The sequence below is a fragment of the Carcharhinus amblyrhynchos genome, chromosome 1, assembly GCF_965287045.1.
Source record: "Carcharhinus amblyrhynchos chromosome 1, sCarAmb.v2.hapA, whole genome shotgun sequence".
NCBI classification, from domain to species: Eukaryota; Metazoa; Chordata; class Chondrichthyes; order Carcharhiniformes; family Carcharhinidae; genus Carcharhinus; species Carcharhinus amblyrhynchos.
The window spans coordinates 39,945,341-39,959,849 of NC_137324.1; the positions used below are offsets into that span (position 1 = coordinate 39,945,341).

The 14,509-nt window shown below is 42.1% G+C and overlaps 1 protein-coding gene across 3 annotated transcripts in view; it reads right to left on the minus strand.

Moving 5' to 3' along the window:
* The window catches only part of ubap1 (ubiquitin associated protein 1), a 61,364-nt gene that overhangs the window by 25,954 nt on the left and 20,901 nt on the right, over positions 1-14,509 (minus strand). For all 3 annotated transcript variants that reach the window (XM_080213492.1, XM_080213412.1, XM_080213578.1), the window contains exons 3-4: positions 6,884-7,011; positions 827-1,771 (exon numbers count right to left, since the gene is read on the minus strand). In XM_080213492.1, the coding sequence (XP_080069618.1) occupies positions 827-1,771; positions 6,884-7,011 (1,073 nt within the window). The remainder of the gene's footprint in view (positions 1-826; positions 1,772-6,883; positions 7,012-14,509) is intronic.

Sequence of the window (14,509 nt, forward strand, 5' to 3'; positions counted from 1 at the left end):
CTGTCCATTTTCAGAAGTATGATCACCCATCTGGCTCTTCAAAGCTGTCCCTCCATTGAAGGGGCTGCCAGTAACTTGGCATTCATTAAAGCCCAAAACAAAACCCAGTATGTCAGCTGAACAAAAACCTCTGGGTGACTGAGCAGGTTCCTAGTTCCTGACAAACCACCCAGCTTGCTATCTCAGGGATCACATTAATCAATCTCCTTATAAGGGCCCAGTGTGACCTCTACCTGGCCTGAAGCCTTGTTACCTGAAAGAATCATCGGCTTCAATGTGGACTTATGGAATGAGAGAGAAGAATTCAAAGACAGCATGAGGCCACAGTCAGATCAGCAATCCAAGGCACAGGACGTCCCATCAGATTGGTTGTAAGTTTCAGTATCCCATCATTATGAATTAATATATTAATGTAAATTCTATGTAAATACATGGTTAAGGATTGCATCACTGAGGCACAACAATCAGACAACAGGAAGCATTCCACCACCAAAAAATGTGAATTTTCACAGTAGGATGTTAGGAGGAGATGGTAGGACAGAAGTTCACCCTGGAGTCACTGATTCTAACTTTCTGGAATAATGCACTGGAAATCTCAGAGTGGAGGAATGCTACTTTCTGCTGACAAGGAACAGGCAAATGGGAGTGAACTGATATAGTTAACTTAAATTTCACTGCAGAGAGTGTACAACTGATGTTCTCTATACAAAAGTATACAACAAAAGTATGCTCACACAAATTATTACATACTTGAACAAACATAAGAGTTAGTCTGAGGAATCTGCAACCAGAATCTAGGCAAGTTAATTTGAAAACAACATCTTACCAGCTTTACTGCATTGTGAGATGAGTTCTCTGTTCCAGTTGTTGACGTAACTGGTGAAACATCTGATCTTGAAGAAGACAACACTGCTGTGGTGTTATCAATCCCAAGCTCCAAACTTGATGAGGAACATATGGATGCAACAGAGAAGTTATGTCCATTCAAACTGCTAGCTTTGTACTGCTCACAGTTCTTTAATGAACTAAACAAAGTGCCATTAGGTAGGCTTGTGCTGTGGAAAGTACCAGTGAGTTTAGCAGCCTTCTGCTCACTCTCATCAGAATCCAGTTTAGGAAAGGACAGAGATTTGATATTGCTGACAGTTGAAGCAGAAGGGAGAGATACTTTGGCAGAGAAGGGCACTTTTTCACAGTTCTCTAACTGCGGCAAATTTATGAGGCCATTTGGCTTGTGAAGAGATTTGAACTCTGAGGTAGCCTCCTCAGCTGAGGCCTGCACTTCTGGGCTTGGTGATGCATCTGTGGATCCCACAATCTGCACATCCAGGTCATTATCCAATTGTGGAATAATCATTGGTCGTGAACTCGCCTGAACTTCAAGAATGTTTTTGAGTTCCTCCTTATCATTTAGTGTTTTTAATTCCAGTTTATCAAAAGGATCCTCTTCACTTTCAAAGTCTGCAAGATTGAATTTAGTTATGAAAGGAGGACTTGGGTCTTTTTGAGTTACAGTTTTGCTATTAGCTGGCATTGGGGTTAGAATGTTGTTGTGCCTTAGACTGGCAAGTATAGGGTTGATAGTCAGTGGAAATGCTGAAGAATGTGGTCCATCAGTATATTGGATTCCACTTTTTCTCTCCGAAAATGCTTCCGATTCAGCAGTCACTGAAGAAGTATCCCTGTTTAAACTGGCTGCCTCTTGCGCAGTTTTAATTTGTTTTATTTCTTTAGCCCATTTTATAGTCCTCTCCTCGAAAGAGAAATCATACTAAAAAAAGAAACATCACATTTTACCATTAAAATCTAAAGAATAATTTGAAAGGAACACAGCTGACAAACTTCATTAATCTACCTAAGAAAATTCCAAATGTTTACTAAAACCATTATATAGGAAAAGTAAATGAACCATTGTGAATGTAAAAGAGCAGCAGAATTATTTCAATGTGTGTGATGACTTGTAGGACTGGAAGATGTTAAGGAGGAACGAGATTATGAGGAGATTTAAACAGGAAGATGAGCACATTGGGGGAACCAATAGACAAAGTACATCAACCAGCACAAGTTCTGATGAAGGAACTTTGGTGTAGGTATGGTCAGGCCTTCCAAATTCATGACCATTACTATCTAGAAGGACAAGGGTAACTGACTTGGGAACACCACCATCTGGAAGTTGACTCACCATCCTGACTTGGAAATACATCACCATTTCTTCGTTGTTGCTGGGTCAAAATCCTGGAACTCCCTCCCTAGCAGCACGGTGGATGTACCTACACCTGCAGCAGTTCAAGAAGGCAGCTCACCACCTCTGTCTCCAGGGCAATTAAGAATGGGCAATAAATTGAGGCCAGACCAGCTTTTCCCACATTCCATAAATGATTAAGAAAGAAAGACAGCAGAGTCTTGAATGAGATTAAATATATAGACAGTGTAAGATACAAGGCCAGCCACGGGAGTATTGGAATAGTCACATGGAAGGTGACAAAGGTGTGATTGAGTTTCAGTAACAAATCGGCTGAAACAGGGAAAAGGAAGGTGATGTTACAAAGATGAAAGTAGATGGTCTTTACAACAAACAAGATATTTAATCAGAAGCTCAGCTTGGGGGTCAACAATTACACCATAGTTGCAGAAGATGTTTCAACCTGAAACATTAGGAAGAAGGATGCAATTACTGGTGAAAGTGTAGAGTTTGTGCGAGTCAAAGGTGATGATTTCAGACTTAGTACAACATTACAGAATTGCGACTCATCCTAGACCGGATAAGGTATAGTCCAACAGCACAGAGACACTCAAAGGGCCATAAGAGGTCATGAACAATTAGAATAGAGTATTGTCACCATACATAGTGACACATGATCCCAAGACTTCAGATTATGTTGCCAAAGAATAACATGTAGGTGAGAAAGAGAGAAATAGCAATGGATCCTTGGGGGCTTCAGGGGTAGCATCAAAATGGAAGCCATAGTTGGAAATATTCAAGTTATGACAGGATAGGAAAGCAACATCCACTGTCCCACTGACAACAATGGACAAGAAAGTCCAGCACCATGTAGTCACCAAGCATATCATTTGTGCCAGAGGCACAAATTTAAGCATGGACTTGCAGGAAAGCTATGCATAGATCTGGAGGTAACCACACATTCAAGGCTTTAAGAGGGAAGGAAGTTTTCAGATGGGTCAGTAGGTGGCAAGGTCAGAGGGGTCAAAACTGGGATTATTCAGGGGGATGTAATGATCATTGTTTAAAAGCAAAAAAGAGGGGTGAATGTATTTGGGGAGAACGAACTACTTATGTTGTCAGCATGAAAGCCAAGATGTGAAATTTGATGGTCAGCAGTTTAGTAGAAATGGAATCAAGTGAGCAGGAAGTAGGTCTCACAGGCAAGATGACAGCATGGCAAGCCAAGGCGGAAGGATCGATTTGGTGTCATCATGAAGTGGGGATGCAGTCGTTGGTCAGATTATAATCATAGCAACGAGGAAATCTGAGAGCTCCTTGCAAGTCAGAGTAAGGATGGAGGAAGCTTGAGAAAAGGAGACCGTTGCTAGAAAGAATAAACCAGATCATTCCACTCTGAATAATTATTGAGTAATGAGCTATTTGGGGGGTGTAAATTAAGCCACGATGGTGCTTCATATGGTCCAGTCGGATATAATGTTGGATGGTTGGAAGAAGGATACAGGGAAGGCTTTGTCTGTGATCAATACTATGAAAGAAGAAAGTCATTGTAAGATGGCAATATCAAGACAATGATCCTGAATATGGACAGGAGAGTTAACATGGAGGGAAGAACTTAATTAGGATAGGAGAACTTCAGAGAGAAGGCCACGTGAACTGAAATTGAAATCAAAGATGATGAGTTGCTCACTGAAAAGGAAGGAGGATATCGCATTAAAAAAACTCAGTAGAGAATAAGGATATTAAAGGAGAAAGAGGATAGGATTTATGTGCATTTGGGAAAGCATGGCCTAATTAGACAAAGTCAGCATGGCTTTGTGAGGGGCAGGTCATGTCTTACTAACTTAATTGATGAGGGTAAAGCAGTAGATGTTGTCTACATGGATTTTAGTAAAGCTTTAGAAAGGTCCCTCATGGTAAGCTCACCCAGAAAATTAAGGTGACTTGGACATGTGATTCAGAATTGGCTTGCCACAGAAGTCAGAGTAGTGGTGGAAGGGTCCTTTCCTGACTGGAGGTCCGTGACTAGTGGTATTCTGCAGGGATCGGTACTGGGACCTATATATAAACAAATTAATGACTTGGATGAGAACATAGATGGGTGGGCTAGTAAATTTGTAGATAACACAAAGATAGGTAGAATTGTGAGTAGTGTAGAAGGTTGTCAAAGGATACAGTGGGATATAAATCAGTTGCAGATATGGGCAGAGAAATAGCAGAATGAGTTTAATCCAGGTAAGTGTGAGGTGCTGCACTTTGGGAGATCAAATGTTAAGGGTAAGTATACAGTTAATGGCAGGACCCTGAACAGCATTGGTGTACAGAGGGATCTTGGGGTTCAAGTTCAAAGCTCCCCGAAAGTGGTCACACAAATGGATAGAGTGGTAAAGAAGGCGTATGGCATTCTCTGGATGCTTTGGAGAGGTTCAGAAGAGGTTTACCAGGATATGCTTGGATTAGAGGGAATGAGCTAAAAGGAGAAGTTGGAAAAACTCAGGTTGTTTTCTCTGCAGTAACGGAGATTGACGGGAGACCTGACAGAAGTCTGTAAAATTATGATAGACATAGGTAGGCTTGACAGTCAGAATCTTTTTTCCCCAGATGGACATGTCTTATACTGGGGGTCATGCACTTAAGGTGAGGGGGGAAAGTTCGAAGGAGATATGAGGGGCAAGATTTTTTTTACACAGAGTAGTAGGTGTCTGGAGCACACTGTCAAAGGGGGTGGTGCAGGCAGATATGATAAGGGCGTTGAATGAGGGCAAGCTAATTCTGAATCCAAGCGACCAAGTCACCACGGATCCCATGCATCTTAATCTTCTGGATGAGCCTGTCACGAGGGACCTTGATGAAAGCTTTATTAAAATCCATGTACACGACATCCACTGCTCTACCCTCATCGATTACCTTCATCATCTCTTTGAAAGAAATCAATTATCAGTAAAACATGACCCACAAAGCCATGCTGACCTTCACTAATTAGCCTTTTCCAAACATGTGTAAATCCTATCCCTAAAAATCCTCTCCAATAACTTCCCAACCACCAATGTGAGACTCACCTGTCTATAATTTCCTGGACTATCCCTTTTTCCTTTCTTGAACAGAGGAAAAACATTAACTACATGCCAGGCCTCTGGGACCTCTCCAGTGGCTAGTGAGGATACAAAGATCTTTGTCAGGGCCCCAGCAATCTCCTCTCATGCCTCTCTCAGTGACATGGAGTAGATCCCATCAGGCCCTGGGGAATTATCCACCTTAATGCTCTTCAAGAGACTAAACACCACTTTTTTCTTGATCTCAAATTGCCCTAGCATATTAACACCAATCTAACTATCCTCCACGTCCTTCCCCTTGGTGAATACCAACATAAAGTACTCATTTAGGATCTTGCCCACATCCTCTGCCTCCAAGCACAATTCCCTCCTTTGAGTGGTTCTAGTCTCTCTCTAGTTATCCTCTTATTAAAGTATGGATAAAATGCCTTGGGATTCTCTTTAACCCTACTTGCCAAGGTCATTTTGTGGCCCCTCCTTGCTCTCCTAATTCACTGCTTGAGTTCTTTCCTGCTTTCTTTATATTCCTCATGGGCTCTGTCCTATTTTAGCTTCCTAAACCTCGTATATACTTTTTTCCTTTTGGCTAAATTCACAACCTCCCTCATTATTGAAGGGTCCCTTACCTTTAAAGTTAAAAAGTCATGCACTATAGCAACCCTATATTGTTATTGCATCTTTCCATAATCTGCCCATTTGTTCGTCCCTCAGTGTCCTGGTGGCTGCTGGGAGGGGGGCCTCTCATATAATCCTATCATTGTGATTGCACCCTTCATATTTTTGAGCTCTAGCCATACTGTTCTCTGAGTGAAGATGTGACATTCTCCCTGATGGTAATGCAACAACTCCACTTATTTTACCTCCCTCTTTATCTCGTCCAAAACATTGAACCCTGGAATGTTGAGCAGCCAATCTTGTCGCTCTCTCAACAAATCTTCGCAATGGCCCCAACAGCGTTGTCCCATGTATTAATCTAGGCTCTAAACTCATCTGACTTACCCATTATACTCCTTGTATTGAAATAAATACTCATCAGTCCATCGTGTTTATTAACCTTTTTCTGCCTTTCCTTCCTTTTGGCCTTACTGGTCCTAATATCTACCTTCCCCCTCAATCCCTCCACCTGCTGACCTGCTGCTCTGATTCCCAGCCTCCTGCTACAACTAAAGAGGAATTAGGGTTTCAACTAAATATTGCTTTAGGCAGAGTCCAGTTTTGACACTAAGCTATATGGAAAACAGCCAATGAAAAGGGACAGACTGACCGTTAGTATCAAAGAAAAAGATTACATAAAAACAGACTAAAGAAAGCAGAGCTTTTCAACCTCAAAAAACAGTATCGGAAACAAGTCTCTAAAGATTGTAAACAGTGCAAAAGTAGTAAATGTAGAATGTTACTTCAAACTAAACCATTAAAATTGGAACAAGATTTAAAATATTTTGGACAGGTGTAAAGGAATTCAAAAAATGATCAACATTTGGAATACTGCCTGACAGCAACAGTAAATTAAAATAACCTGAGCCAACAGCATATGGTGCAGATATTGGTTTCAAAAGTGAAAAGAATCCATTCCTAACATAAACACTATGATTAAGTCAAATTTTCACATAAAGCAAAACAAAAACTTAGATGAGTTATGCATACTCACCTCAACCTCTCTCAATAGTGTAGAGTAATCTGATATACAAAATCCAGCAGGAATTCCCACTTTGGCAGGGCTCTTGAACTTATCACCAATCTTAAATGGGACATCATCAAGATAACTAACGACTGCTCCTGAAAACAAGTAATTTCACTTATAAACTTCCAAAAAGAGAACATATATCCATTATCAAAACTGACCAGAACGTTGCATTGCAACAAAGGATCTTCCATTATTAGATCTGCAGAAATCATTTTTTTTACTAACTAAATAAGGTTATTTTTAAATAGTAGAATTTCTTAAAATTCCCTAGTTTCCTATGAACGCTTGCAAGCTTTGTCAAAACGAATGACATCTCTAGTAATGGCTAAGTTATGGAAAGATGCAATAACAATAGGGTTGCTATAGTGCATGACTTTAACTTTAAAGGTAAGGGACCCTTCAATAATGAGGGAGGTTGTAAATATAGTCAAAAGGAAAAAAGAAATATATGCAAGGTTTAGGAAGCTAAAATAGGACAGAGCCCATGAGGAATATAAAGGAAGAAGGAAAGAACTCAAGCAGTGAATTAGGAGAGCAAGGAGGGGCCATGACATCTCTAGTAATGTCTATATTGTTCTCACAACACCACTCAATTACAACAGATATGTTCATTATCCTTAGGTCATTTAAACACAGTCCCATTTTACCTTATATAATGGATGCTGGACAATGAAGTTAAATGACTAAGTTCTAATTTACTGCATTTATATTTTCATTTGCTTCCATTCTCTTGAAGGTCACTCCGTGGGAAATTTTGAAACTATAGGCTGTTTTCTGCAGATGTAATATAAACGTATATTATTGTTCTAATTCACCAAAATGGCCTTAAGAATTTCTTTGTAGAAACTGGATCAGTGGGTCTGGGGATTGATGATGAGTTAGCTCCATGTCATTGTGCTGGCACCAGATGTTACTTTGCTTCATGATGCAAGCATACTAAAGACTCAAACAGTTCTGTGCATTTAACAGGCCATTAGAGGATTCAGATGTAATGATAGCAGAACAAACCACGAGAAACAGTACTCATATTAAAAACAACGAAGACAGTTGCTAAGCATATTAAAAGAAAAACTATTGCAATAACTTCCATTCTGTTCAATATTTTACACATTAAAAGGACAAAAGGCAGCAAAAACATTATTGTGCAATGGGAAAGGGTTGGTTGGCAATCTACTTGTGAGAGAACCCTTAGGGCAGAATTCTTTGTCAAGGTGGATAATGATGCAGTTGATTCTGAGACCAGAGTCCTGAATCTCAATCAAGGTAACTGTGAGGATATGAGGCATGAATTGGCTGTGATGGACTGGGAAGTATTATTAAAAGGAAATACATGGACAGACAATGGCAGGCATTTAAAGAACAAATAGCTGAACTCCGGACGCTGTTTATTCCTGGTTGTCGCAAGGTTTGCAAGGGAATTGTGCCCAAACCATGGCTTACAAAGGAAATTAGAGATAGTATCAGATTCAAAAAAGAAGCATACATATTGGCAAGAAAAAGCTATAAACCTAGCATTGGGAGCAGTTTAAAATTCAGCATCGGAAGACCAAGGGATTGATTAAGAAGGGAAAAATAGAGTACGAAAGTAAGCTAGCAGAAACATAAAAATTGATCGTAAAAGTTTCTATAGGTATTTAAAGAGAAAATGATTGACAAAAATGAATGTAGACCCTTCACAATCAGAAACTGGAGAATTCATAACGGGAAATAAAGAAATGGCTGTGGAATTAAATTTGTACTTCGCTTCCATCTTCACAAAAGAAGACATACATAATATACCAGGAGCACTGAGAGAAACATGTTTTAGTGAGGAGCTAAAGGAAATCAGCAGTGATAGAGAAATGGTTTTGGGGAAATTGATGGGATTGAACGTGGATAAATCTCCAGATCCTGATCATTTTCATCCCAGAGTACTTAAGGAAGTGGCCCTGGAAATAGTAGATCCATTTTTGGTTATTTTCCAAACTTCTTTGGATTCTGGAGTAGTTCCTACAGATTGAAGGGTAGCTAAAGTAAGCCCGCTTTTCAAAAAGGAAGGTAGAGTGAAAACAGCGAACTATAGGCCAGAGAGCCTAACATCGGTACTGGGGATGTTGCTAGAGCCTATTATCAAGGATTTCATAATGCGGCATTTGGAAGGCAGTGGTATAATCAGACAAAGTCAGCATGGATTTACAAAAGGGAAATCATGCTTGATGAATCTATTGGAATTTTTTTGAGGATGTTAACAAGTAGAATTGACCGAGAAGAACCAGTGGATATGGTTTATTTAGACTCTCAGAAGGCTTTTGAGAGGATCTCACAGAACAGACTACAACGTAAAGTTAAAGCATGTGAAATTGCAGGTAATATCTTGAGAGAAGGACAGAAAGCTGGATAGCAGATATGAAGCAAATAGTTGGAATAAGTGGGACTTTTTCTGATTGGCAGAGTGAATAGTGGGGTTCAGCAAGGATCTGTGCTAGGACCCCAACTGTTCACATTATATATTAATGATTTGGAAGAGGGTACTGAAGGTATTATCTCTAAATTTGCAGATGATACAAAGTTGCATGGGAGGATGAATTGTGAGGAGGATGCAGAGACGCTTCAGTGTGAATTGCACAGGCTGAGTGTGTGGGCATATGCATAGCAGATGCAGTATAATGCAGATAAATGTGAGGCTATCCACTTTGGTAACTAATAGGAAGACAGACTAATACTTGAATAGATATAAATTGTGAGATGTAGATACTCAACAAAACCTTGGAGTCCTTGTGCATCATTCACTGAAAGTAACACGCAGGTACAGCAGGCAGTAAAGGAGCAAATGGCATGTTGGCCTCCATAGTGAGAGGATTGGAGTAAAGAGATATTTTGCTGCCAACGTATAGGGCATTGGTGAGACCACACCTGGAGCAATGTGTGCAGTTTTGGTGTCCTTATCTGAGTAAGGATGTCCTTGCTATAGAAGTAGTACAGCACAGGTTTATCAGGCTGATTCATGAGATGGCAGGTCTTCCATATGAGGAGAGACAGAATCAGTTAGGATTATATTCACTCAGAAGAGTGAGAGGGGAACTCAGAAACTTATAAAATTCTAACAGGGTTCAACAGCGTAGGTTCAGAAAGAATGTTCCCAATGGTGGAGTGTCCAGAACTAGGGGTCATAGTATGAGGATAAGGGGTAAACCTGTTAGAACTGAGGTGAGGAGAAATTTCTTCACCCAGAGGGTGGTAAATGTTTGGCATGCACTACCACAGAATGTAACTGAGTCCAAAACATTGTCTGATTTCAAGGAGAACTTAGGTATAGCTCTTGGGGCTAAATGGATCAAGGGATATGGAGAAGAGGGTGGGAAAAATCAGGATATTGAATTTGATCATCAGCTACGATCAAAACGAATGGTGGAGCAAGCTTGAAGGATCAAATGGCCTCCTCCTGCTTCTAATTTCTCTGTTTCTATGAATGTTCAAAATGAGAAGCAGACAGTAAATGATGAGAAAATGGACTTGCCATTAATTGTAGAATCTCTACAGTGCACAAGGTCGTCACCTGGCCCATTAAGTTTGCACTAACTCTCCAACAGAGCATCCTATCCAGGCCCTCTGTCCCACCCCATTCCTGTAACACCACGTGTCCATGTGCGCGTGCGCACACACATTTGTGTGCATGCGTGCGTACGTACGTACGGTGGCTTTGAAATGTATAAATTTGTCTGTTCTAATTATGGAAAGCTGTAGAACAGAGAACATAGAACAGTACAGCCGAGCTACGTCCAATTCCAAGATCAAGCTATCCCACTCCCTATCATTCTGGTGTGCTCCATATGCCTATCCAATAGCCGCTTGAAAGTTCCTGAAGTGTCCGACTCCACTATCACAGCAGGCAGTGCATTCCACAACCCAACCACTCTGAGTAAAGAATCTACCTCGGACATCCCTCCTATATCTCCCACCATGAACTTTATAGTTATGTCCCCTAGTAATAGCTATATCCACCCGAGGAAATAGTCTCTGCACATCCGCTCTACTTGTGTCCCTCATCATCTTATAAACCTCTAATAAGTTGTCTCTCATCCTCCTCCGTTCTAAAGAAAACAGCCCCAGCTCCCTCAACCTTTCCTCATAAGACCTACCCTCCAAACTAGGCAGCATCCTGATAAATCTCTTCTGCACTCTCTCCAATGCTTCCACATCCTTCTTATAGTGAAGTGACCAGAACTGAACACAATATTCCAAATGTGGTCTCACCAACGTCCGGTATAGTTGCAGCATAACCCCACAGCTCCTAATCGCAAACCCCCTGTTAATAAACGCTAACACACTATAAGCTTTCTTCATGGCTTCAGAGATCTGTGGATATGAACCCCCAAGATCTCTCTGTTTCTCCACATCCCTCAGAACCCTGCCGTTGACCCTGTAATCCACACTCAAGTTTGTCCTACCAAAGTGAATCACCTCACACTTATCAGGGTTAAACTCCACTTTTCGGCTCAGCTCTGCATCCTATCAATGTCTCTTTGCAGCCTGCAAGAGCCCTCCACCTCATTCACTACTCCACTAATCTTGGTGTCATCAGCAAATTCACTAACCCATCCTTCAGCCCCCTCTTCCAGCCTATCACACAGACTGCTTTGTCCTGAATGGTGTTTAGCTTCTGCAATATTGTTGGGAGTCACATTCATCCAGGCAAGTGGACACTACTCCATCACACTCCGGAGATAGTGGACAGGCTTTGAGGATTTAGGGCTTAAGTTAATTGCCATGGAATTGCCAGCCTCTGAGGTCTTGTAACCACAGTATGTATATGGTTGATCCAGTTTAGTTTCTGGTAAATGATAACCCTCAGAACATTGATACTTCCTGTTTTTCAGTCTGCATGTCTCTGCAAACTCTTTAATCTGATTTGATGGGATCTGATTCACGTTGCTACAGGTTCCCTGAAGAGGGTGCCACATTCATCACTAGATGACTGGAAGTCAGCATTAACAAACCTAAATGTCAAGGCAACTGTATGAGATGAATGGGGAAAGCCGTTCATTTGCTGCACACAGCAAAATCTGAGCCAAAAATTTAGGAGAGAATTAGCAGTCAGCTGGACTAAAAAAACCAGCAGGAACTTGTTAAAGGAAAATCGCATATGAATAATTTAATGCATGATTTTTCATGAGGTAATGAAACATTAGATCTGTTCTTGTTTCTTTCCAAAGATTTCCTGGTCTGCTGAGTATCGTAAAAAGTCTGACAACACCAGGTTTTAGTCCAACCGATTTATTTGATAGTAAACTCACAAGCTTTCGAGGGGACTCCCTCTTCGTCAAGTGAATGGAGAGTTCTGGCCTCGGACAGAGCATATAAAGCACAGACAGTTTAGAGATTACTGATTAGAATGCGAATCTTTACACCTAACCTGCTGTTCAAGTCCTAAAGTGGCTGACGATGTGTGTGGAAGGAGCACTGATCACAGGTTAAAGAGATGTGTATTGTCTCCAGACAGCACAGTGACTGAGGTTTTGCAAGCCCAGGCAAGTCACTGGGGTTACAGATAGTGCGACATGAACCCAAGATCCCTGTTGAGACCGTCCTCACGTGTGTGGAACTTGGCTATCAGTCTCTGCTCAGCGACTCTGCGCTGTCGTGTGTCGTGAAGGCCACCTTGGAGAACGCTTACCCGAAGGTCAGAGGCTGAATGCCCGTGACCGCTGAAGTGTTCGCCAACAGGAAGGGAACAGTCTTGCCTGGTGATTGTCGAGCGATGTTCATTCATCTGTTGTCGTAGCGTCTGCATGGTCTCCCCAATGTACCATGCTTCGGGACATCCTTTCTTGCAACCTATCAGGTAGACAATGTTGGCCGAGTTGCAAGAGTATTTACCGTGTACCTGGTGGATGGTATTCTCACGTGTGATGATGGTATCCGTGTCGATGATCCGGCATGTCTTGCAGAGGTTGCTGTGGCAAGGTTGTGTGGTGTTGTGGTCACTGTTCTCCTGAAGACTGGGTAGTTTGCTGCGAACAATGGTCTGTTTGAGGTTGTGTGGTTGTCTGAAGGCAAGAAGTGGGGGTGTGGGGATGGTCCGGCGAGATGTTCGTCTTCATCAATGATATGTTGAAGACTCCGGAGAAGATGTCGTAGCTTCTCCACTCCGGGGAAGTATTGGACGACGCTGAAAGATGCCCTCATAAGAACAGGATATGGCGCTCGACTCATAGATCAACAGTTCCGATGCGCCACAGCGAAAAACCGCACCGATCTCCTCAGAAGACAAACACGGGACACAGTGGACAGAGTACCCTTCGTCGTCCAATACTTCCCCGGAGCGGAGAAGCTACGACATCTTCTCCGGAGTCTTCAACATATCATTGATGAAGACGAACATCTCGCCGGACCATCCCCACACCCCCACTTCTTGCCTTCAGACAACCACACAACCTCAAACAGACCATTGGGTAGTTTGCTGCGAACAGTCTTCAGGAGAACAGTGACCACAACACCACACAACCTTGCCACAGCAACCTCTGCAAGACATGCCGGATCATCGACACGGATACCATCATCACACGTGAGAATACCATCCACCAGGTACACGGTAAATACTCTTGCAACTCGGCCAACATTGTCTACCTGATACGTTGCAAGAAAGGATGTCCCGAAGCATGGTACGTTGGGGAGACCATGCAGACGCTACGACAACGGATGAATGAACATCGCTCGACAATCACCAGGCAAGACTGTTCCCTTCCTGTTGGCGAACACTTCAGTGGTCACGGGCATTCAGCCTCTGACCTTCGGGTAAGCGTTCTCCAAGGCGGCCTTCACGACACACGACAGCGCAGAGTCGCTGAGCAGAGACTGATAGCCAAGTTCCACACACGTGAGGACGGTCTCAACAGGGATCTTGGGTTCATGTCGCACTATCTGTAACCCCCGTGACTTGCCTGGGTTTGCAAAACCTCAGTCACTGTGCTGTCTGGAGACAATACACATCTCTAACCTGTGATCAGTGCTCCTTCCACACACATCGTCAGCCACTTTAGGACTTGAACAGCAGGTTAGGTGTAAAGATTCGCATTCTAATCAGTAATCTCTAAACTGTCTGTGCTTTATATGCTCTGTCCGAGGCCAGAACTCTCCATTCACTTGACGGAGAGGGAGTCCCCTCGAAAGCTTGTGAGTTTACTATCAAATAAATCGGTTGGACTAAAACCTGGTGTTGTCAGAATTTTTACTGTGTTTACCCCAGTCCAACGCCGGCACATCCACATCATGACTGCTGAGTATCTCCAGCATTTTCTGTTTTTATTCCTCATGTCTCCTTTTTTTAGGTTCAGTATCAAATTTGTGGCTGACAACAGAGTATACAAAATATAGATGGAATATTGAGTGACATGTCTGCTGATCACTGTGGTTTCCTATAACTTGTCTGATCACCTTAAAGAGTCAGGAAAAAAAAAATCAGAGAATCTGACAGATTTTTCTCTCTTGAAATTAACCTAGGGTATTATTTTGCCTGTCCCAGGGGCTTGGTGTGGCCAGTTAGGAAGATGAAGGGAAGAAGCAATAGTGAAGGTTGATACACAACCCTGATGAAACAGGTTTGAGGGGCCA